Source organism: Caretta caretta, chromosome 24, assembly GCF_965140235.1.
Source record: "Caretta caretta isolate rCarCar2 chromosome 24, rCarCar1.hap1, whole genome shotgun sequence".
NCBI lineage: Eukaryota > Metazoa > Chordata > Testudines > Cheloniidae > Caretta > Caretta caretta.
Genome location: NC_134229.1, coordinates 18,579,751 through 18,601,964, shown reverse-complemented (window position 1 = coordinate 18,601,964; position 22,214 = coordinate 18,579,751). Strand labels below are relative to the sequence as shown.

General features: G+C 50.9%; 1 protein-coding gene and 1 pseudogene across 1 annotated transcript; both read left to right on the top strand.

The window, feature by feature from the left end:
* Positions 1-3,642: 3,642 nt before the first annotated feature.
* LOC125629809 (phospholipase A2 inhibitor and Ly6/PLAUR domain-containing protein-like) lies at positions 3,643-9,641 on the top strand. Its single transcript, XM_075123055.1, has 5 exons — positions 3,643-3,691; positions 5,213-5,329; positions 5,688-5,840; positions 6,031-6,174; positions 9,481-9,641. The coding sequence occupies exons 1-5, from the start codon at positions 3,643-3,645 to the stop codon at positions 9,639-9,641; spliced, it is 624 nt and encodes a 207-aa protein (XP_074979156.1).
* A 3,686-nt stretch (positions 9,642-13,327) lies between these two features.
* LOC142070075 (phospholipase A2 inhibitor and Ly6/PLAUR domain-containing protein-like) lies at positions 13,328-18,107 on the top strand (annotated as a pseudogene).
* Positions 18,108-22,214: the final 4,107 nt, after the last annotated feature.

The window sequence follows — 22,214 nt, the reverse complement described above, 5'->3', positions numbered from 1 at the left end:
TGCAAGTACTGGATTCAGTGCTGGCAATGGGTCTGGTGCTGGTTGTTCCTCTGGTTCTGGTTCTGGGACTGGTTCCGTCTGGGTCTCTGGGACTGGATCCACGAGTGCTGTTGCAGACATAGGCCTGGGTCCGGGTCCATCACCTCTGACCGGGTCCTGATAGAAGTTTCCGGAACAGAGCTAGGCCTCACGGCTCGTTTAGCCTGGCTGCGGGTGACCATTCCCACCCTCTTGGCCCGCTTCACATGATTGGCCAAGTCTTCCCCCAAGAGCATGGGGATGGGATAATCATCATCGACTGCAAAAGTCCACGTTCCTGACCAGCCCTGGTACTGGACAGGCAATTTGGCTGTAGGCAAATGGAAAGAGTGGGACTTGAAGGGTTGAATCGTCACTTGGGTCTCTGGGTTGATTAAATTGGGGTCCACTAAGGAAGCATGGATAGCTGACACTTGTGCTCCGGTGTCCCTCCACGCGGTGACCTTCTTCCTGCCCACACTCACAGTTTCTCTCCACTCCAAGGGTATCTGGGAGGTATCTGGGCCTGCGGATCTTTGGTGTGATTCCGGTGCAATGAGCTGTAATCTGTTGGGGTTCTTGGGGCAGTTGGCCTTTACTTGCCCCAGCCCGTTACATTTAAAACATCGTCCAGATGAGGGGTCACTGGGGCGAGGTGGGTTGCTGGAGAACGGGGTGGTGGGACGATAAGTTGTCTGGAGGGTTCTTTGGGAGGCAGGTGTGGCCTTGGGTGACCCCCGGTAAGAGGGTGTGGTCTGGGGTTGTCCCTTCTGGTCTCCGCTCCAACTGCGACAAGTTTTCTTCTTCTCTGCCACCTGCACCCATCTGGCTCCGATCTCTCCTGCCTCGATTACAGTTTTGGGCTTCCCTTCTAGGACATATCTTTCTATTTCCTCAGGAACACCCTCTAAGAATTGTTCCATTTGCATTAGGAAGGGCAAATTTCCTCGAGATTCAACACTTGCTCCTGATATCCAGGCATACCAGTGATTCACAATGTGGTAGGCATGTCGGGTAAATGACACGTCTGGTTTCCACCTTAGGGCTCTGAAGCTCCGACGAGAATGCTTGGGTGTTATCCCCATTCTGACTCTCGCTTTGGATTTAAACAGTTCATGCTCGTTCATGTGTTCTTTAGGCATTTCAGCCGCCACCTCAGCTAATTGTCCACTGAGCTGCAGCCTCAGCTCTACCATGTATTGGTCTGTAGGGATGCTGTACCCAAGGCAGGCCCTTTTGAACTTTTCTAAGAAGGCCTCGGTATGATCGCCTGCCTTGTAGGTGGGGAACTTTCTGGGATGGGAAGTGCTACCTGGAGAAGGATTGCTAGGGTTTGTTGGTATATTCTGCTGAGTCTTTACTTGCTCCATCTCCAGTTCATGCTTCCTCTCTTTTTCCTTCTCCTCCTCCACATGCTTCCTTGCCTCCATTTCCCTCCTGTGGGCAGCCTCCTGTACCTCCTTCTCCAGCCGCATGAGTTCTATCTGTCTTTCATGTTCCTTTTGTTTTTCCTCAGCCTGAAATCTGGCTAATTCCAGCTTTTGTTGAGCCGTGGATTCTGTCATCCTAACCTCTCTGTTTTTAACTATCTTTACACCGGAGGTTTGGAAATAAACAAACAAAACTTGGCTGTAAAATTTTGCTGTGCTGGAATACGATACCTATTCTCTGTTAGTGATTGTCAGCCTACAGAAAAAGACAATTCCCTTTGTCTCTGCTCTGGCCCCAAATCAAAGCAATAAACCTCCAACTACTTAGAAACCTGCTTATCAGCAGCCCCACAGAAAAAAAAATTTCGTGTTCCAATCTGTGCTCCTTCTAAAAAAAAAATCAAAATCCTAAAAAAAAAACCCCTGCCACTTTTGTCTCCAGGCAAATAGGTAGAACACCCCCCCCCCATTTAATTTTAGGGGGGAAAAAAAACCTCAGGTTTTTGAAGACTGTGAATTTCCCTGCAGGAGATTAACTACTCTGCCTCCAGGCAAAGAAAACCTGCAATTCACAAAGATAATCCCCTTTTGTCTCTGCTCTGGCCCCAAAGCAGAGAAAAAACTAGTTGCTCTCAGTTGGACCTCCTTTCCAGCAGCCCCAAAGGAAAAAAAAATATTTCCTTTTTAAAGTCCGTTTTTCTGGTTCAAAATAATCTCAAATTGATCTCAAAATGATTTCAGGTTAATCCCACCACTCTGCCACCATGTCAAGGTTCCTTCCCACTCTGAACTCTAGGGTACAGATGTGGGGACCTGCATGAAAACCTCCTAAGCTTACTTTCATCAGCTTAGGTGAAAACTTCCTCAAGGTACAAATTAATTTTGTCCTTTGCCCCTAGATTTCTACTGCCACCACCAAACTTTAACTGGGTTTACTGGGAAACGTAGTTTGGACACACCTTTCCCCCCAAATCCTCCCAACCCTTGCACCCCACTTCCTGGGGAAGGTTTGGTACAAATCCTCACCAATTTGTACAGGTGACCACAGACCCAAACCCTTGGATCTTAGAACGATGAAAAAGCATTGAGTTTCCTTACAAGAAGACTTTTAATAGAAGTAGAAAAGAATCACCTCTGTAAAATCAGGATGGCAAATACCTTACAGGGGAATTAGATTCAAAACAGAGATAATGCCTCTTGGCAAAACCTTAAGTTACAAAAAGACACACACAGACAGGAATATCCATTCTATGCAGCACAGCTATTTTCTCAGCCATTTAAAGAAATCATAATCTAACACATACCTAGCTAGATTACTTACTAAGTTCTGAGAATCCATTCCTGTTCTGTCTCCGGCAAAAGCATCACACAGACAGACACAGACCCTTTGTTTTTCTCTCTCCTCCCAGCTTTTGAAAGTATCTTATCTCCTCATTGGTCATTTTGGTCAGGTGCCAGTGAGGTTACCTTTAGCTTCTTAACCCTTTACGGGTCAGAGGATTTTTCCTCTGGAGAGGAGGGATTATAAAGGAGTTTACCCTTCCCTTTCTATTTATGACAACAGGTGAAAGTATTTTGCCACTGGCCATGGGGGATTTTATAGCACCGGGGACAGAAAGGTGGTTCCCCTTCCCTTTATATTTATGACAGGTCCTTTCTTATGTTATTATAAAAATACATAAGTGTTACGGCCACATTGTGACTGACAAATAGCTTCCTTTCTCAGTTCCACCGTGTAATTGTAAGATAACTCCACTGGGATATAAATATTGTTCTTACAGTTCAGTGGATAGTACATAGAGCTGCAAAAACAAGTCATTGTGTCAGGAAATTTTAGCTCGTACTGACTTCACTCGTGCTTTATATCTGGCCTGTTGTAAAATGAGGCAAACATCAAGATAAGCTAATGTACCCCATGGAAGACCTGTGTGTACCCCTGGAGTACATGGACCCCTGGCTGAGAACCACTGATCTCCACTAACGCACAAGGGAATTGGCCTCAAGACACATTGCATCACCTGATCAGACAATGTCACATGCAGGGCTGTGAAATCTCCCATCTCCGGGTCCACCAGGATGTCATGGGGCAGCCCCAGCCGATCCCCCAGGGGGCAGGTATTTGCCAACCTGCCGGATGAAACCACAGCCAGATGCTTCCTCACTGTTCTGTCACTGCAGCTAACATCCAGGCACCATGTGGGTGGCTCTGCCCCTCTGCCTGCTGTCCGCTCTCCTGGCCACAGGTGAGTCCCGTCCATCCCCGGTCACAGGGAGCCGGGTGGTGGGGTCGGGAATTCACTTGGGGAACGTGCCACTGTGGATGGCGGATTCTGGGGTCAGGATGGAATTTGTGGGTAAAACCAGCAAGAGGAAAACCCATCGCCACGTCCCCCGGCTGACTCGGGGAGAGCAGGGATTGGAGCCTGGGACTCCCATAGCCCACGCTAGGGGCCTGGCCAGCGGGTCTGAGTCCATCTGTCCTTCCTTCTTCTCGTTCCTCCTCCACCTCTCGCCCGAGCTTGGGGTCATCCCGATGAGGAGCAGCACCCCCGTCCACATGTCATCCTGCCTAAAAATGTTCCCCTGCCTGTCAGCGCTGAGATTCCTGCCAGGACTCCTGGGTTTATTCCCCGGGTTTGAAAGGGGAATGGGGGTGCAATGGGTCGGGGCTGGGAGCCAGGACGTCTGGGCTCATTCCCCAGCTGTAGAAGCGGGCTGGGGTGTAGTGAGTTTGAGCAGAGATGGCTGCAAATCAGGACTCCCGGGCTCTGTCCGTGGCTCTGAAACAGGCGTGGGATCTCGTGGGTTAGAGTGGGCTGGGAGTCAGGAGTGAGGAGTTCTCAGCTGTCTTCTTGGTTCTAACACTGAATTGAACACATCTTTTTTCTACCTCAGTTTCCATATTTCTTTGATAGGGATAATATAACTTTGCAACCATCTAGGGACAGAGAAGGGGCGGGGAAGGTGTTCTGAGGTTTAATTGATGTTTCCACATGAATGCTCTAAAAAAACCAAAGTGGGAAAATCTTTCTTTCTTTCTTTCTTTCTTTCTTTCTTTCTTAAAACTACCTTATGCTCACGTAATGAATTTAAAGGCCCCCACGCTCTGGAGAGGAAAGAGTTGATGCTCCTGGGATCGCTGGCTGGAGACGAACAGCCATTAATCCAAAGGCTTAACAAGCGTGAATTGTATTCTGAAGAAGAGAATTGGCAGGATCAGCGATGAAAATGGGCTGAAGTTGAGTATGGCTGAGCTGATGTAACTCTGAGAGGCAGAGGCCTGGAGCAGAGAGTTACGGCGGGGGGTGTGTGTGTGTGTGAGAAAGGTTCACCACAAAGCCAGGCAGAAACCCCTCTTCAGAACAGCCGAATTCTTGTTTTTCTGTCTACACAGATGTGTTCGGTTTGTTCGCAGGCACAAGCTGCACCCCAGATAGCTACGTCAGCAGCTGAAAATGTATTCTAGCCACAGACACTCAGGCAGCAAACAGACTTGTCTGTGGTTTTGAGTAAGATAGAAATGACCAGATAGCAAGATGCCTTTCCCCATCCGGAGAGTTAAATGGAACTGGGCAGAACTGCTGCAAAAGCAGGTGGCATTTCTCCAAGATCTGCCTGCCCACACGTTCAGTGAGGAGGCATTGGTGGTTACAACTCCCACAGCGCCACCTCTTGGTTCCTGGTGGTATTTCGCCCACCTGCACTGCCTGAGGAGGGGTGTGGAGCTGGGGTTTGTACTGAGAATGGATTTTTCCAACCTCCAGGGAGCGCTCTGCAATGCGAGGTGTGTGCGTCCAGAGAGCAATCGTGCTCCGGCCCCCTGCAGCCCTGCGCCCCCTCAGAAGGGACCTGCATCACCGTCGTGGCAGAGATGAGGCTGGGTGAGTTAAAGAAGATTTCTACTCAGTGTAGACACCATTGTCCTCCTGAAGCCAGGGGTCGAACCCAGGAATCCTGGCTCCCAGCCCCTCCCCCTACTCTAACCAATAGTCTCCGCTCCTCTCCAGGAGCAGGGACTGCTCAGTCTGGAATGATAATGTCATTGACGGGGGATGGGATGAGATGGGGTATTGCAGTGGGTGGCTGTGGGGCCTGGATCAGACAGAAGAGAGGATTTTATCACGGGGGGTGGGGAGATGAGATTAGTTGGGGGTGGGGTGGATGGAACAAAAGGGGAGGATGGAGCAGCTGGGGGTCCATTGGGGAGCTCAGAGGTGATGCTCTGTTTCCCTTCCACAGACGGAAACTCCTTCTACTACACGGGTAAATCGTGCCTGGAGCCCAAGAACTGTGAGCCTGGCCCCTTCTCGCTGACCTACCCGCACAATGTCACCGTGCGGGCGAACATCGCCTGCTGTGACACCGACGGCTGCAACGCCGGGGCCATCCCAGGTGTGTGTCTGCTGGAAACCTAGAGACCTGCTCTGGCCACACCTGCCTGGAGAGAACCCAGGAGTCCTGGCTCCCAGCCCAAAGCCCCCATCCCTCACCACTAGACCCCACTCCCTTCCCCGAGCTGGGATTGAGCCCAATGTGTGGTGACTCCCCACCCTTGGCTGACTGTGTGTCTGACTGTTCTCAGTGCCAACTGTGAGCTCCATCCCCAACGGCCGGCAGTGCCCGTCGTTCCTCAGAGTGGGGCCCTATCACTGGAACGGGAAGGAGGTCTTGGCCTGCACCGGCACCGAGGACCATTGTGTTGTGGAATCTGGGTTATTTACACGGGGTAAGTCCTCCAGATGCGGGCGGGGTCTGAACACAGAGTACGAGGTGGAGCCCAGGTGTCCCGGCTTAGTCCCAGACCCCCTTGCTCTGACCCACTAGACTCCACTCCCCTGGCAGAGTTGCAGAGAGAACCCAGGAGTCCTACTTGCCGAGATGCCAAAGGAGCACCCAAGGAGGATAAGGCCACTGTGGAGAAACTAAATGAATTCTCTACATCAGTCTTCACGGCTGAGGATGGGAGGGAGATTCCCAAATCGGAGCCATTCTGTTTTGGTGACAAATCTGAGGAACTGTCCCAGATTGAGGAGACATTACAGGAGTTTTTGCAAGAAATTGATAAATTAAACAGTAATAAGTCACCAGGACCAGATGGGATTCACACAAGAGTTTGGAAGGAACTCAAATGTCAAATTACAGAACTACTAACTGTGGTTTGTAACCTACCATTTAAATCAGCTTCTGTCTCAACTGGCTGGAGGTCAGCTAATGACACTCCTGTTTCGAAAAAGGGCTTGTTAGCTGATGGCCAAGGATGTTTGGTGAGGTGCCAGCTATGCCCGTTTATACCATCCGTGACTTTAACCGCTAGGACGCACTGTTCCTTCGCGGCGGGCAGCCCAGGCTAGGCTGACGGATGCCCCAAGGTCCTAACCACCCGTGACTTTAACTGCTAGAGCTCAGAGCTCCTTCGCAGCGGGCAGCCAGGATTGACTGACAGGTGCCCCAAGAGTTTGCCCCGTGGAGGCGGCACAACTCAACGCTAGGCTCTTAGTACTCTCACCTAATGGCCAGACTTTAGAGCCAAAACGGCTGAGGTTCTTTCATTGTGTTGGCTGCTTTACAGTAAACCTGAGAAAACAAGTCAGGCTTATGCACAAATGGTTCCCAAAATTTATGAAGCTAGATTCTAATCATGTGGTTACAAAATTGCTAGTGCCTACTTATTTAAATGTAGAGATGTTACACACACAAACAGGTTACAAACTGAAGCCACAATCCCAAAGAAAGAAAACAAAGTACAGAGCTCTATTTCAAAATATGTGTACACTAAAGATAGGAGATCAGGTGTGGGTGCTTCTTACCCTCCTTGCATCTCTCGATTCCAGCGGTGCCCAGCCAGGATCGGTCACTCAATTCCACGGAAAGACGAATAAGGGACAAGGCTTAGGGACCCTCTTAGCTGCAGAAGCCTTGGGAGGCTGTCACTTATCTGACCAGCAGATAGATAGTGAAAAGCACTCCAAAATCATGGTGCTGTAGGTCCCCTACTTATACCTCTGTACTCCTTTATTCTCTTTCTCCTTTCTTATGCCAAATTGGGGCTGGTCTGTCTGGGTGACGCCAGCTTTCGCAAGAGTAGTTCACACTTGCAAGGGAGAGAAACAATAAGTGTCGACTACTGGACATTTCTTTTATCGGGGTAAATATTTTCCCACCTAGGATGTTGGGGTGTGTGCATCACGCTATTTAGTAGGGGCTAAGAGCCATGTCTGTCACAGGGCCTCTGCCTGCTGTGAGCTTAATCGTTGTATCTGTTCCCAGAGGCACATTGTAGCAGCACACCTGTGCTTTTCACAGCTTCAAGGCTGTGCTGGAATATATGTTCAGTGCCCTGTTCCAGCTTCCTCCTGTGTTTCCAGCAATGCTGGTCTGAGGGGGCGGGGGGGGGGGCTGGCTGTCTGGCTACAGGGCTCCAGAGGTGATCCCGGCAACGACAGGCCAATAAGTCTGACTTCAGTACAGGGCAAACTCATTGAAACTATAGAAAAGAAGAGAACTGTCAGCCACATAGATGAACATAATTTGTTGTGGAAGGGTCAACATGGTTTCGGTAAAGGGAAATCACGCCTCACCAGTGTACGAGAATTCTCTGAGGGGGTCAACAAGCGTGTGGACAAGGGGGATCCCATGGATTTCGTGTACTTAGATTTTCAGAAAGCGTCCCTCACCAAAGGCTCTTAAGCAAAGTGAGCTGTCATGCGATAAAATCCTCTCATGGCTCAGTAACTGGTTAAAAGATAGGGAAAAAAGGGTAGGAAGAAATGGTCAGTTTTCAGAAGGCAGAGAGGTAAATAGTGGGAGTCCCCCAGGGATCTGCACTGGGCCCAGTGCTATTCACCAAATTCCGAAATGTACTGGAAAAAAGGGTAAATAGTGAGGTGGCAAAATTTGCAGAAGATACAAACCTACTCAAGATATTAAAGTCCAAAATAGACTGTGAAGAGGTACTAAAGGGTCTCTCAGAACTGGGTGACTGGGCAACAAAATGGCAGAGGAAATTCAGTGTTGATAAATGCAAAGTAATGCACATGGGCAAACGTAATCCCAAGTAGACATACACAATAATGGGTCGAATTTACCACTCAAGAAAGATCTTGGAGTCACTGTGGAGATTTCTCTGAAATCATCCACTCCATGTGCAGCGGCCGTCAAAAAAGCAAACACATGATGGGAATCATTCATAAAGGGACAGAGAATAGGACAGAGATCTAACCCCAAAGATCATGTTGCCTCAATATAAATCCATGGCACGCCCACAGCTTGAACACTGCGGACGGATGTGGTCGCCCTGTCTCAAAAAAGATCTATTGGAATTGGAAAGGCTTCAGAAAATGCCAACCAAAATGATGAGGGGGATGGAATGGCTGCCATATGAGGAGAGATTAATAAGAGTGGGACTCTTCACCTTGGAAATGAAACGGCTAAGGGGGGATATGATCGATGTCTAAAGAAGGTTGAAGCGTGTGGAGGAAGTAAAGAAGGAAGTGTTATTTACTCCTCCTAACATAAGAACGAGGGGTCACCACAGGCAGCAGGTATAAAACAAACCAAAGGAAGTACTGCTTCACACAACGCACAAGAAACCTGTGGAACTCATTGCCGGGGGAAGTTTTGAAGGCGCAGACTATAACAGGGTTCAAACAGGAACTAGAGAAGTTCCTGGAGGACAGGTCCATCTGTGGCTATTAGCCAGGATGGGCAGGGAAAGTGGCCCTAGCCTCTGTTTGCCAGGAGCTGGGAATGGGCGACAGGGGATGGATCACTGGATGATTCCCTGTTCTGTTCATTCCCTCTGGGGCACCTGGCATTGGCCAGAGGATACTGGGCTAGATGGACCTTTGGGGTGACCCAGGAGGGCCATTCCTCTTATGTTCTCACGTTGTTCCAGGCCCCCTGCTCTGAGCACTAGACCCCACTCTGCCTGCAGAGCCGGGTGCAGTCCTGCTGGGAGGGGAGTGTGTGAGAGACCTCATGAGGGTCGGGGGGGGAATTGGGAGCCCCCGATCACGTCTCTCCCCCTGTCCAGGTAACATCATACTGAGGAAGACTGCGGCTGGATGTGGCTCCCCTGGTGCCTGCGTGAAGACAGCGTTGGTGAAGATATATGCCCAGGGCGTGGTGGAGATCCTGAGCCAGGCCAAGTGCTACCCAGCTCCCAGGGCCGGTGGAGGCATCGGGGAGCCCTGAGCCCCGGCCTGGCATCCTCCCCTTCTGCTGCGTGCCGGGCTGCAGTGCGCCTCCCTTCAGTAGCCACTGGCTGCTGCTTCTCTGTGGGGGAGTTGTGGGTTCCTTTTGTGCATTGGCTGAATAAAGCGAGTTCTGGGGAAAGTACCCCCCTAGCTCCTTGTCCCCTGACCATCCCGTACCGCCCCCCCCCCCCGCACCTATCTGTGCACAAGTGATGCCGGCAGGAAGAGAACCCGGGAGTCCTGACTCCCAGTACCCCACCCTGTAACCCACCAGACCATACTCCCTTCTGAAAGCCAGGGAATGGAACCCAGGAGTCCTGCCTGGACCCCCTCACCCAAGGCAAGGCCCATGGCTGCGGGAAAGGCACCGGCTGGCTGAGCTCCCCTGGGGAAGGAGGGCTGTGGGAAGGAGAGGTCGTGGCTCACCCAGCTGTCCAGGCGGGCGGGAATGCCCTGGAGGGGAGAAATGTCCTTCTAGGTTGATTTTGCAGGGCTCAGTTCGTCCCGCTCTCTGGGGCGGCTCCACTGGGAGTGCTGGGCTCAGGGAAGGTGTCAGGAAACAGGGCAGATCCCCCCAGCCGGTGGTGCTCTGTGAGTAGATTTCACCCAGCATGAACTCCTGGATCGCTGCCCCCGTCTGACCCCGGAGTCACAGCCAGTCCCCTCAGATACTCTCAGACAAGCCGGACTTTGTGAGGAAACCTCACGTACACCCCAAACCAGCCCACCCAGGTTGTTCCCAGCCCCAGGAGACCGGTCACTTACCCCAGAGCCACGGGACCCCAGATCCTACACCAAAGGCAACGCTGGCAGCCAGGTGTGTAGGAAACTCGCTAAAGGTTCATGAGCTAAGGAAAGGGAATGAGGGTCACGAGGGGTTATAGGCGGTAAAATTCATGCCCAGATGAGTCGCAGTCTGTAATTCCAAACGGTGGCGGTGATGGAAGAATCTGCCATTCTCCCAAGTCTTTTCAGGTGCCCCCAGACCGTCTCCGGGGATCCCCGCTTTGCATCCGGTTCCGGTCCCTGTAAGAGTCCAGCCAGCCCAGCGAGGCAGGATCCTTCCCTGAATCCATCCTTACAGCTTCTTCTCTCAGAGAACAAGCTGGCAGGGCCCCCACCCACGTAGGCTTTGCCTTCGATGAGGGAAGGAGGAACGCGGCAGTCAGCACACACGATGGCCCCTACCTTTGGGCTCAGCACTTTTCTGGTGCTAAAGTTCCTCCTTAGCATCCCTCAGGCATCTCTGCTGAGTCAGTGAGTCCCAGGGCTGTGCTCAGGGTGAATGGTTGTTACTCCGCTAAAACAGCAGACGGGGAAGGGAAAACCATACCATGGCCCATTGGTTTTCATGAAATGGAAACTCCAAACACACTGTTCTACCTTCGCCATGCCTTTGATCTAGGCCAGGGGCTCTCGACCTTTCCAGACAGCTGTACCCCTTGTGGCAGTCTGATGTGTCTTGGATACCCCAAGTTTCCCCTCACTTAAAGCTTCTTGCTTCCAAAACCAGACATGGGGTCTAAATTAGCTGTTCCCAGTCAAGAAAGAGATCTTGGAGTCACAGTGGATAGTTCACAGTACGCAGTGCATGTCAAAAAAGAGAACAGAATGTTGGGAATCATTAAGAAAGGGAGAGATAATGAGACAGTAAATGTCATATTGCCCCTATATAAATCCATGCTACTCCCATTCTTGAAAACTGTGTGGAGATGTGGTCACCCCAGTTTATAAAAGAGATACCGGAATTGGAAAAGATTCAGGAAAGGGTCATAAAATTATTAGGGGGATGGAACAGCTTCCGTGAGGAGAGATTCATAAGAGTGGGACTTTTCAGCTTGGAAAAGAGACGGACGAGGGGGGATAGGAGAGAGGTCTAGAAAATCATGAGTGGTGTGGAGAAAGTAGATAAGGAAGTGTTATTTACTCCTTCTCATAACACAAGAACTAGGGGCCACCAAATGAAATTAAGAGGCAGTAGGTTTAAAAAAACAAAGGGAAGTGTTTTTTCACATAATGCACCATCAACCTGTGGAACTCCTTGCCAGAGGAATGTGCAAAGTCCAAAAGTAAACTGGGTTCAAAAAAGAACTAGATAAATTCATGGAGGATAGGGCCATCAATGGCTATTAGCCAGGATGGGCAGGGATGGTGTCCTCAGCCTCTGTTTGCCAGAAGCTGTGAATGGATGACAGGGGATGGAACACTTGATGTTTGATTACCTGTTCTGTTCATTCCCTCTGGGCACCTGGCATTGGCCACTGTCGGAAGACAGGATACTAGGTTAGATGGACCTTTGGTCTGACCCAGTATGGCCCTGTCAGGGTTCCTTCCCCACTCTGAACTCGAGGGTACAGATGTGGGGAACCGCAGGAAAGACCCCCTCAGCTTATTCTTACCAGCTTAGGTTCAAAACTTCCCCAAGGTACAAACTTTGCCTTGTCCTTGAACCGTACGCTGCCACCACCAAGCGTCTTACACAAAGACCAGGGAAAGAGCCGACTTGGAGATGTCTTCCCCCAAAATATCACCCCAAGTCCTACATCCCCTTTCCTGGGGAAGGCTTGATAAGAATCCTCCCCAATTTGTACAAGTGAACACAGACCCAAACCCTTGGATCTTCAGAACAATGAAAAAGCAAACAGGTTCTTAAAAGAAGAATTTGAATGAAAGAAAAGGTGAAAGAATCACCCCTGTAAAATCAGGATGGTAAATACCTTCCAGGGTAATCAAATTCAAAACATAGAGAATCCTCGAGGCAAAACCTTAAGTTTACAAAAAGACACCAAACCAGGAATATTCATTCCCTCCAGCACAGCTTATTTTACCAGCCATTAAACAAAAGGAAATCTAACGCATTTCTAGCTAGATTAGTTACTAACTAACAGAAGTTCTGAGACTCCATTCCTGAGCTGTTCCAGCAAAAGATCACACAGACAAGCAGTCCCTTTGTTTCCCTCACTCCCGATTTGAAAGTATCTTGTCTCCTCATTGGTCATTTTGGGTCAGGTGCCAGCAAGGTTGCCTTAGCTTCTTAACCCTTTACAGGTGAAAGTGTTTTGCCCCGAGCCACGAGGGATTTTACAGCAGCGGGGACAGAAAGGTGGTTCCCCTTCCCTTTATATTTATGACAGGTCCTTTCTTATGTTATTATAAAAATATATATTAAAGTGTCACGGCCACATCGTGACTGACAAATAGCTTCCTTTCTTATCTCCACTGTGTAATTATAAAATAACTCCACTGTGATATAAATATTGCACTTACATTTCAGTGGAGAGTACATAGAGCTGCACAAACAAGTCATTGTGTCAGGAAATTTTAGCTCGCGTTGACTTCACTTGTGCTTTATATCTGGCATGTTGTAAAATGAGGCAAACATCAAGATAAGCTGATGTACCCCCCGGAAGACCTGTGTGTACCCCTGGAGTACACGGACCCCTGGCTCAGAACCACTGATCTCCACTAATGCACAAGGGAATTGGCATCAGTACACATTGGCATCACCTGATCAGCCAGTGTTACATGCAAGGCTGTGAAATCTCCCATCTCCGGGTCCACCAGGATGTCATGGGGCAGCCCCAGCTGATCCCCCAGGGGGCAGGTATTTGCCAACCTGCCGGATAAAACCACAGCCAGATGCTTCCTCGCTGTTCTGCTCACTGCAGAAAACACCCGGGCACCATGTGGGTGGCTCTGCCCCTCTGCCTGCTGGCCGCTCTCCTGGCCACAGGTGAGTCCCGTCCGTCCCCGGGCACAGGGAGCCGGAATTCACCTGGGGAACGTGCTCCTGTCGATGGCGGATTCTGGGGTCAGGATGGAATTTGTGGGTAAAAGCAGTGAAAGGAAAACCCGGGGCCATGTCCCCCGGCTGACTCGGGGAGAGCAGGGATTGGAGCTTGGGACTCCCACAGCCAACGCTAGGGGCCTGGACAGCGGGTCAGAGTCCGCCTGTCCTTCCTTCTTCTCCTTCCTCCTCCAGCTCTCGCCCAGGCTTGGGGTCATCCTGATGAGGAGCACCACCCCCGTCCACTTGTAATTCTGCTTGGAAATGTTCCCCTGCCCACCAGCGCTGAGATTCCTGCCAGGACTCCTGGGTTCATTCCCCAGCTGTGGAAGAGGGCTGGGGTGTAGTGAGTTTGAGCAGAGATGGCTGCGAATCAGGACTCCCAGGTTCTGTCCGTGGCTCTGAAAGAGGAGTGGGGTCTCGTGGGTTAGAGTGGGCTGGGAGTCAGGAGTGAGGACTTCTCGGCTGTTTTCTTTCTTCTAACCCTGAATTGAACACATCTTTTTTCTACCTCAGTTTCCCTATTTCTTAGATGGGGATAAGATCACTTTGCTACCATCTAGGGACATAGAAGGGGCAGGGGAAGGCGTTCTGAAGTTTAATTGATGCTTCCACATGAAAACTCTGAAAAAACCAAAGTGGGAAAATTTTTCTCTTTCTTTCTTTCTTGAAAAGCCTTATGCTCACATTGTGAATTTAAAGGCCCCCACTCTCTGGAGAGGAAAGAGTTGATGCTCCTGGGATCGCTAGCTGGAGGCGTACAGCCATCTATCCAGAGTCTTAACAAGCGTCAATCGTATTCTGAAGAAGAGAATTGGCAGGATCAGCGATGAAAAGTGGGCTGAAGTCGAGTGTGGCTGAGCTGACGTAACTCTGAGAGGCAGAGGCCTGGACCAGAGATTAACAGCGGGGTGTGTGTGTGTGAAAAGTTCACCGCAAAGCCAGGCAGAAACCCCTCCTCAGAGCAGCTGAATTCTTGTTTTTCTGTCTACACAGACGTGTGGGGTTTGTTCGCAGGCAAAAGTTACACCCCAGATAGCCACGTCAGAAGATGAAAATGTATTCTAGCCACAGACACTCAGGAAGCAAACAGACTTGTCTGCAGTGTTGAGTCAGATACAAATGACCAGCTAGGAAGATGCCTTTCCCCATCCGGAGAGTTAAATGGAACTGGGCAGAACTGCTGCAAAAGCAGGTGGAATTTCTCCAAGATCTGCCTGCCCACACGTTCAGTGAGGATGCAGTGGTGGTAACAACTCCCACAGCGCCACCTCTTGGTTCCTGGTGGTATTTTGCCTACGGGCACTGCCTGGGGAGGGGTGGGGAGTCGGGATTTGTACTGAGAAGGGATTTTTCCAACCTCCAGGGAGCGTTCTGCAATGCGAGGTGTGTGCGTCCAGAGATCAGTCGTGCTCCGGCTCCCTGCATCCCTGCGCCCCCTTGTAAGGGACCTGCGTCACTGTCATGGCAGAGATGAGGCTGGGTGAGTGAAAGAAGATTCCTACTAAGTGTAGACACCATTGTCCTCCTGAAGCCAGGGGTCTAACCCAGGAGTCCTGGCTCCCAGCCCCTCCCCCTACTCTAACCAATAGACTCCGCTCCTCTCCAGGAGCAGGGACTGCTCAGTCTGGAAAGATAATGTCATAGACGGGGGATGGGATGAGATGGGGAATTGAAGTGGGTGGCTGTAGGGCCTGGATCAGACAGAAGAGAGGATTTTATCAGGGGTCAGAGGGAAGATGAGATTAGTTGGGGGTGGGGTGGATGGAACAAAAGGGGAGGATGGAGCAGCTGGGGGTCCATTGGGGAGCTCAGAGGTGATGCTCTGTTTCCCTTCCACAGAAGGATCCCCCTTCTCCTACACGGGTAAATCGTGCTTGGAGCCCAAGAACTGTGAGCCCGGCCCCTTCTCACTGACCTGCCCGCACAATGTCACCATGCGGGGGAACATCGCCTGCTGTGACACCGACGGCTGCAACACCGGGGCCATCCCAGGTGTGTGTGTGCTGCAAACCTAGAGCCCTGCTCCGGCCACACCTGCCTGGAGAGAACCCAGGAGTCCTGGCTCCCAGCCTCACCCCCCACCTCTAACCCGTAGACCCCACTCCCCTCACACAGCTGGGGACAAAACCCAGGAGTCCTGGCTCCCAGCCCCCCTTCTCTAATCACTAGACCGCACTCCCTTCCCCGAGCTGGGATCGAGCCCAGCGTGTGGTGACTCCCCACCCCTGGCTGACTGTGTGTGTCTGACTGTTCTCAGTGCCAACTGTGAGCTCCGTCCCCAAGGGTTGGCAGTGCCTGTCATTCTTCAAATCGGGGGCAGATCACTGGCAGAAGAAGGAGAAGGAGCTCTTGGCCTGCACCGGCGCCGAGGACCATTGTGTTGAGGATTATAGTGTGTTAACACTGGGTAAGTCCTCCAGATGGGGGCGGGGTCTGAACACAGAGCACGAGGTGGAGCCCAGGTGTCCCGGCTCAGTCACAGCCCCCCTTCTCTGACCCACTAGACTCCACTCCCCTGGCAGAGTTGCAGAGAGAACCCTGGAGTCCTACTTGCTGAGATGCCAAAGGAGCACCCAAGGAGGATAAGGCCACTGCGGAGAAAGTAAATGAATTCTGTGCATCGGTCTTCACGGCTGAGGCTGGGAGGGAGATTCCCAAACCGGAGCCATTCTGTTTTGGTGACAAATCTGAGGAACTGTCCCAGATTGAGGAGTCATTACAGGAGTTTTTGCAACAAATTGATAAATTAAACAGTAATAAGTCATCAGGACCAGATGGGATTTGCCCAAGCATTTGGAAGGAACTCAAACATGAAATTACAGAACTACTAACTGTGGTTTGTAGACTACCATTTAAATCAGCTTCTGTCCCAAATGGCTGAAGGATGGCTAATGACTCGCCAATTTCTAAAAAGGGCTCCAGAGGTGATCCTGGCAGCTGCAGGCCAATAAGTCTGACTTCATTACTGGGCAAACTCATTGAAACTATAGGAAAGAAGAGAACTGTCAGACACATAGATGAACATAATCTGCTGGGGAAGGGTCAACATGGTTTCGGTAAAGGGAAATCACGCCTCACCAATCTACTAGAATTCTCTGAGGGGGTCAAGAAGCGTGTGGACAAGGGGGATCCCGTGGATATAGTGTACTTAGATTTTCAGAAAGCGTCCCTCACCAAAGGCTCTTAAGCAAAGTGAGCTGTCATGGGATAAAATCCTCTCATGGCTCAGTAACTGGTTAAAAGATAGGGAAAAAAGGGTAGGAAGAAATGGTCAGTTTTCAGAAGGGAGAGAGGTAAATAGTGGGAGTCCCCCAGGGATCTGCACTGGGCCCAGTCCTATTCACCATATTCCGAAATGTTCTGGAAAAAAGGGTAAATAGTGAGGTGGCAAAATTTGCAGAAGATACAAAGCTACTCAAGATAGTGAAGTCCAAAGCAGACTATGAAGAGGTACGAAAGGGTCTCTCATCACTGGATTACTGGGCAACAAAACAACAGATGAAATTCAATGTTGATAAATGCAAAGTAATGCACATGGGCAAACGTTATCCTAAGTAGACATATACAATGAAGGGTCAAATTTTACCACTCAAGAAAGATCTTGCAGTCATTGTGGAGAGTTCTCTGAAATCATCCACTCCATTTGTAGCAGCCGTGAAAAAAGTGAACAGAATGCTGGGAATCATTCATAAAGGGACAGAGAATAGGACAGAAAAGATCGTGTTGCCTCAATATAAATCCATGGGATGCCCACAAGTAGAACACTGAATGCGGATGTGGTCGCCCTGTCTCAAAAAAGATCTATTGGAATTGGAAAAGCTTCAGAAAAGCCCAACCAAAATGATGAGGGGGTGGAACGGCTGCCATATGAGGAGAGATTAATAAGAATGGTACTATTGAGCCTGGAAAAGAGACGGCGATGGGGGATATGATCGAGGTCTAGAGAAGGTTGAAGGGTGTGGAGGAAGGAAATAAGGAAGTGTTATTTACTCCTCCTAAAATAAGAACGAGGGGTCACCACAGGCAGCAGGTTTAAAACAAACCAAAGGAAGTACTGCTTCACATAACGCACAGTCAACCTGTGGAACTCATTGCCGGGGGATGTTGTGAAGGCGAAGACTATAACAGGGTTCAAAAAGGAACGAGAGAAGTTCCGGGAGGACAGGTCCATCTGTGGCTATAGGGCAGGGATGGTGGCCCTAGCCTCTGTTTGCCAGGAGCTGGGAATGGGCGACAGGGGATGGATCACTGGATGATTCCCTGTTTTGTTCATTCCCTCTGGGGCACCTGGCATTGGCCAGAGGATACTGGGCTAGATGGACCTTTGGCGTGACCCAGGAGGGCCATTCCTCTGTTATGTTCTCACGTTGTTCCAGGCCCCCTGCTCTGAGCACTAGACCCCACTCTGCCTGCAGAGCCGGGTGCAGTCCTGCTGGGAGGGGAGTGTGTGAGAGACCTCATGGGGGTCGGGGAGAGAATTTGGAGCCCCCGATCATGTCTCTCCCCTGTCCAGGTGACATCAAAGTGAGGAAGATTGCGGCTGGATGTGGCTCCCCTGGTGCCTGCATGAAGAGATAGGGGGTGAAGAAATACACCCAGGGCGTGCTGGAGATCCTGAGCCAGGCCAAGTGCTACCCAGCTCCCAGGGCCGGCGGAGGCATGGGGGAGCCCTGAGCCCCGGCCTGGCATCCTCCCCTTCTGCTGCATGCCGGGCTGCAGTGAACCTCCCTTAAGCAGCCTCCGGGTGGTGGCTCTCTTTGGGGGAGATTGCGGGTTCCTTTTGTGGATTGGCTGAATAAAGCGAGTTGTGGGGAAAGCACCCCCCTAGCTCGTTGTCCCCTGACCGCCCCGTACCGGGCCCCCGCCGCCCCTATCTGTGCACAAGTGATGCTGGCAGGAAGAGAACCCAGGAGTCCTGACTCCCAGTACCCCACCCTGTAACCCAACAGGGCCCACTCCCTTCTGAAAGCCAGGGATAGAGCTCAGGAGTCCTGGCTCCCAAGCCCCCTCCTGGAAGGCAAGGCCCGTGGCCTGTGGAAAGGCACTGGCTGGCTGAGCTCCCCAGGGGAAGGAGGGCTGTGGGAAGGAGAGGCCGTGGCTCAGCCAGCTGTCCAGGCGGGCGGGAATGCCCTGGAGGGGAGAAATGTCCTTCTAGGATGATTTTGCAGGGCTCAGTTCGTCCCGCTCTCTGGGGCGGCTCCACTGGGTGTGCCGGGCTCAGGGAAGGTGTCAGGAAACAGGGCAGATCCCCCCAGCCAGTGGTGCTCTGTGAGCAGATTTGACCCAGCGTGAACTCCTGGATCGCTGCCCCTGTCTGACCCCGGAGTCACAGCCAGTCCCCTCAGATACTCTCAGACTAGACGGATTTGGGGAGGAAAGATTACGAACACCCGAAACCAGCCCACCCAGGTTGTCCCCTGCCCCAGGAGACCGGTCACTTACCCCAGGGCCACGGGACCCCAGATCCTACACCAAAGTCAACGCTGGCAGCCAGGTCTGTAGGAAACTCGCTAAAGGTTCGTGAGCTAAGGAAAGGGAATGAGGGTCATGAGGGGTTATAGGTGGTAAAATTCATGCCCAGGTGAATTGCAGTCTGTAACTCCAAATGGTGGCGGTCATGGAAGAAACTGCCATTTTCCCGAGTCTTTTCAGGTGCCCCCAGACGGTCTCCAGGGATCACCGCTTTGCATCTGGTTCTGGTCCCTGTAAGAGTCCAGCCAGCCCAGCGTGGCAGGATCCTTCCCTGAATCCATCCTTACAGCTTCTTCTCCCAGAGAACAAGCTGGCAGGGCTCCCACCCACGTGGGCTTTGCCTTCGATGTGGGAAGGGAGGAACATGGCAGTGAGCACACGCGATGTCCCCTGACCTTGGACTCAGCACTTTTCTGGTGCTCAAGTTCCTCATTATCATCCCTCACACAAAAAGCAGGAGAGTGAGTTTGTGTGTGTGGTTTTTGGAGGAGGGTGAGGGGTTGAGAGAACCTGGATTTGTGCAGGAAATGGCCCACCTTGATTATCATGCACACTGTGAAGAGAGTTGTCACTTTGGATGGGCTATTACCAGCAGGAGAGTGAATTTGTGTGGGGGGGTGGAGGGTGAGAAAACCTGGATTTGTGCTGGAAATGGCCCAACTTGATGATCACTTTAGATAAGCTATTACCAGCAGGACAGTGGGGTGGGAGGAGGTATTGTTTCATGATCTCTGTGTGTATATAATATCTGCTGCAGTTTCCACAGTATACATCCGATGAAGTGGGCTGTAGCTCACGAAAGCTCATGCTCAAATAAATTGGTCCGTCTCTAAGCTGCCACAAGTCCTCCTTTTCTTTTTGCGAATACAGACTGACACGGCTGTTACTCTGAAACCTGTTACTAAGTTCTAAGAGTCCATTCCTGTTCTGTCCCCAGCAAAAGCATCACACAGAGAGACACAGACCCTTTGTTTTTCTCCCTCCTCCCAGCTTTTGAAAGTATCTTATCTCCTCATTGGTCATTTTGGTCAGGTGACAGTGAGGTTAGTAGTATAATGGCCCTACCGTCAATCAAACCCTAACTCCGCCCCTTGACCACTTAGTCCTTGAGCTCTGCCCCCCACCGGAAGTCCCACCCCAATGGGGTATTAATTCCGGTGTCAAGGCTGCCACAAGACCGGAAGCAAGGTATGTCATGTGACCCCTCTAACAAGTTCTCCCACTGCCCTCTACCAACCAGGAGAGGTTTCGCCCCTGTAGGACTTCCCCCAATAGGAGATTTGACCAATCAGGGCGATTTCCGGGGCGGTATGTCCTCCCCGGAAGTGCGTCTTGTGACCCCTCTACCAACTCCTCCCCCCCACCCTCTACCAATCAGGAGGGGTTTTGTCCCTATAGGACCAAGAGGAGATCTGACCAATCAGGATGAGTTCCGTAGCGGGGTGACCAATCTGGAAATGATTCGTGTGACCCCTCTAACAACTCCTCCTCCCACCAACGTCTGCCAATCAGGCCGCACCGAGAGAAGATTTGACCAAAATAGGGCAGGTTCTGGGATGGGGTGAACCGCCCAGAAGAGGGGCATATGACCCCGTCTGCCAATCAGAACGCAGCACCATCACCCCATAAGTCCCAGCATCGGGCAGAAGAGGCTGTCTTTTACCAAGAGCTCGTGTTTTAGAAATCGTGGAAACATGGACTCCTTCACCACCCCTGTGAGAACTTCGGACTTTGTTTTAGCCCCCAGGGCCTTCGACAAACCGCAGAGAAAGCGCTACATCAGCGAGAGTTCTGAGGAGGAGGTGGGGGCGACTGAGGGGAGCCCTTTGGCCCAACCGTTGATGGACACACGGGACCCCGAAACCCGGCTGCTTGTGAGGCACCGCGATGAGCGTGATAGCCTCTTGTTGTCCACCCCCCGAGAGGAGGAAGGAGATCATGGCTTGGGGGAGTTACGGGCAGACAAGGTGACTGCAAAAGACATGGCTCAGGTAAATCAATGTTTAAGAGGTGACGGTCGGGGTGGGGTGTGTAATGGGGGGCTAGGAACCAGGGATTGTGTAAATCAAACACCAAGCAGTGGGGTGCTTACGCTGTTTCTTTTTTGAAAAAATCTCTCGACAGCTCGATGATGCCGTTCTAGAGGACCCGGACACCCTGGACAGCGTTGCAACAAGCGGCAAGGATGAACTGGGCCCCCCTTGTTTTTGCTCAACGCCGATACAAAATGTTGAAGAGGACTCCGAGGATGACGGCTAGGAGGAGTTTAGCAGGAGGCTTGGCATGGAACTGACTGAGCCAGTGTCACGTCGTGAGTGTAACAAAGTCATGCGGACTATTGTACGCGTTGCTGTTTATGCTGTTCTTAATCACTGTCTCAGGGAAAAGCTTTTTGAAGATTGTGAGGGCTGTGTCATAGATGCGCCAGGCCAGCGGCACCATGACTGTGTGACTTGGACTTCAGTGGATATAAACTGCCAGCTCCGGGGCCTGTGTGCTGAGCTGGGTTTGGAAAGCTTATTAACCACTGTGATTGCCATAGGTTATGCTACGCACTGTCTGTGTCTAACCCAAGAACATTTAGCGCAAGGGGTGACCTTGATAAATGCTGTGCAATTCAGTGGAGACCCTGGCTGTGTTTTAAAGAAAATGACCAAACCGGAAGATGCCTGCTTAGAGCGTTATATTGACCAGCTGGTCCGCACAAGAAGTTACAGAACCCTGCTTAAGAAAATGGCTATTTGTAAGAAATCTAAAAGGATTAAGTTAGAAAATGGCGAGGGGCCAAACATGCGATATAAAACTTGGTAGCTGTAAATTTAAAAAAAAAAATCTATTGAAAAGGGCTTTGTGACGATCTGTATTTCTGTTAAAAGGGCTCTGGCCCTTAAGGGAGTTTAAAGGTTTTCTTTCTTTCTTTCTTTTTTTTTTTAATGGAGCATCCTGGTTTGTTTTAAAGGAGCTGTATGTCTTTTAAATAAAAAATTGTTTGTGAGCACCTTGCTCTTGTGTCTTTTGTGTAAGAGAGAGACGCACTGACAGCAAAAAAAAAAAAAGAAAAAGCTGAAATGTATGTTGTGGAAGGGGAAAAAATATCCTAAAAACGTGTTTACAATAAAACAAACAGGGATTGTTCAGACATGTGGTTGAGGACAATAGAGCTGACTTATCCTGTTGAACTGAATGGGTTTAATCACCCCCCTCACTGAATAGCCAGGGTGACCGTGATTACTCACCCTTGTTGCCATAGGGTTAATTTTGATGCGGGGGGGGGGGGTGCACCCATCGTCAGGGAGGTGGGTGGGCGAG

Coding starts and splice junctions, on each gene's coding strand:
- LOC125629809 (XM_075123055.1), top strand. CDS start 3,643: ATGTGGGTGGCTCTGCCCCTCTGCCTGCTGTCCGCTCTCCTGGCCACA. Junction 3,692..5,212: donor GTCCGCTCTCCTGGCCACAG/GTGAGTCCCGTC, acceptor TCCAACCTCCAG/GGAGCGCTCTGCAATGCGAG. Junction 5,330..5,687: donor CGTGGCAGAGATGAGGCTGG/GTGAGTTAAAGA, acceptor TCCCTTCCACAG/ACGGAAACTCCTTCTACTAC.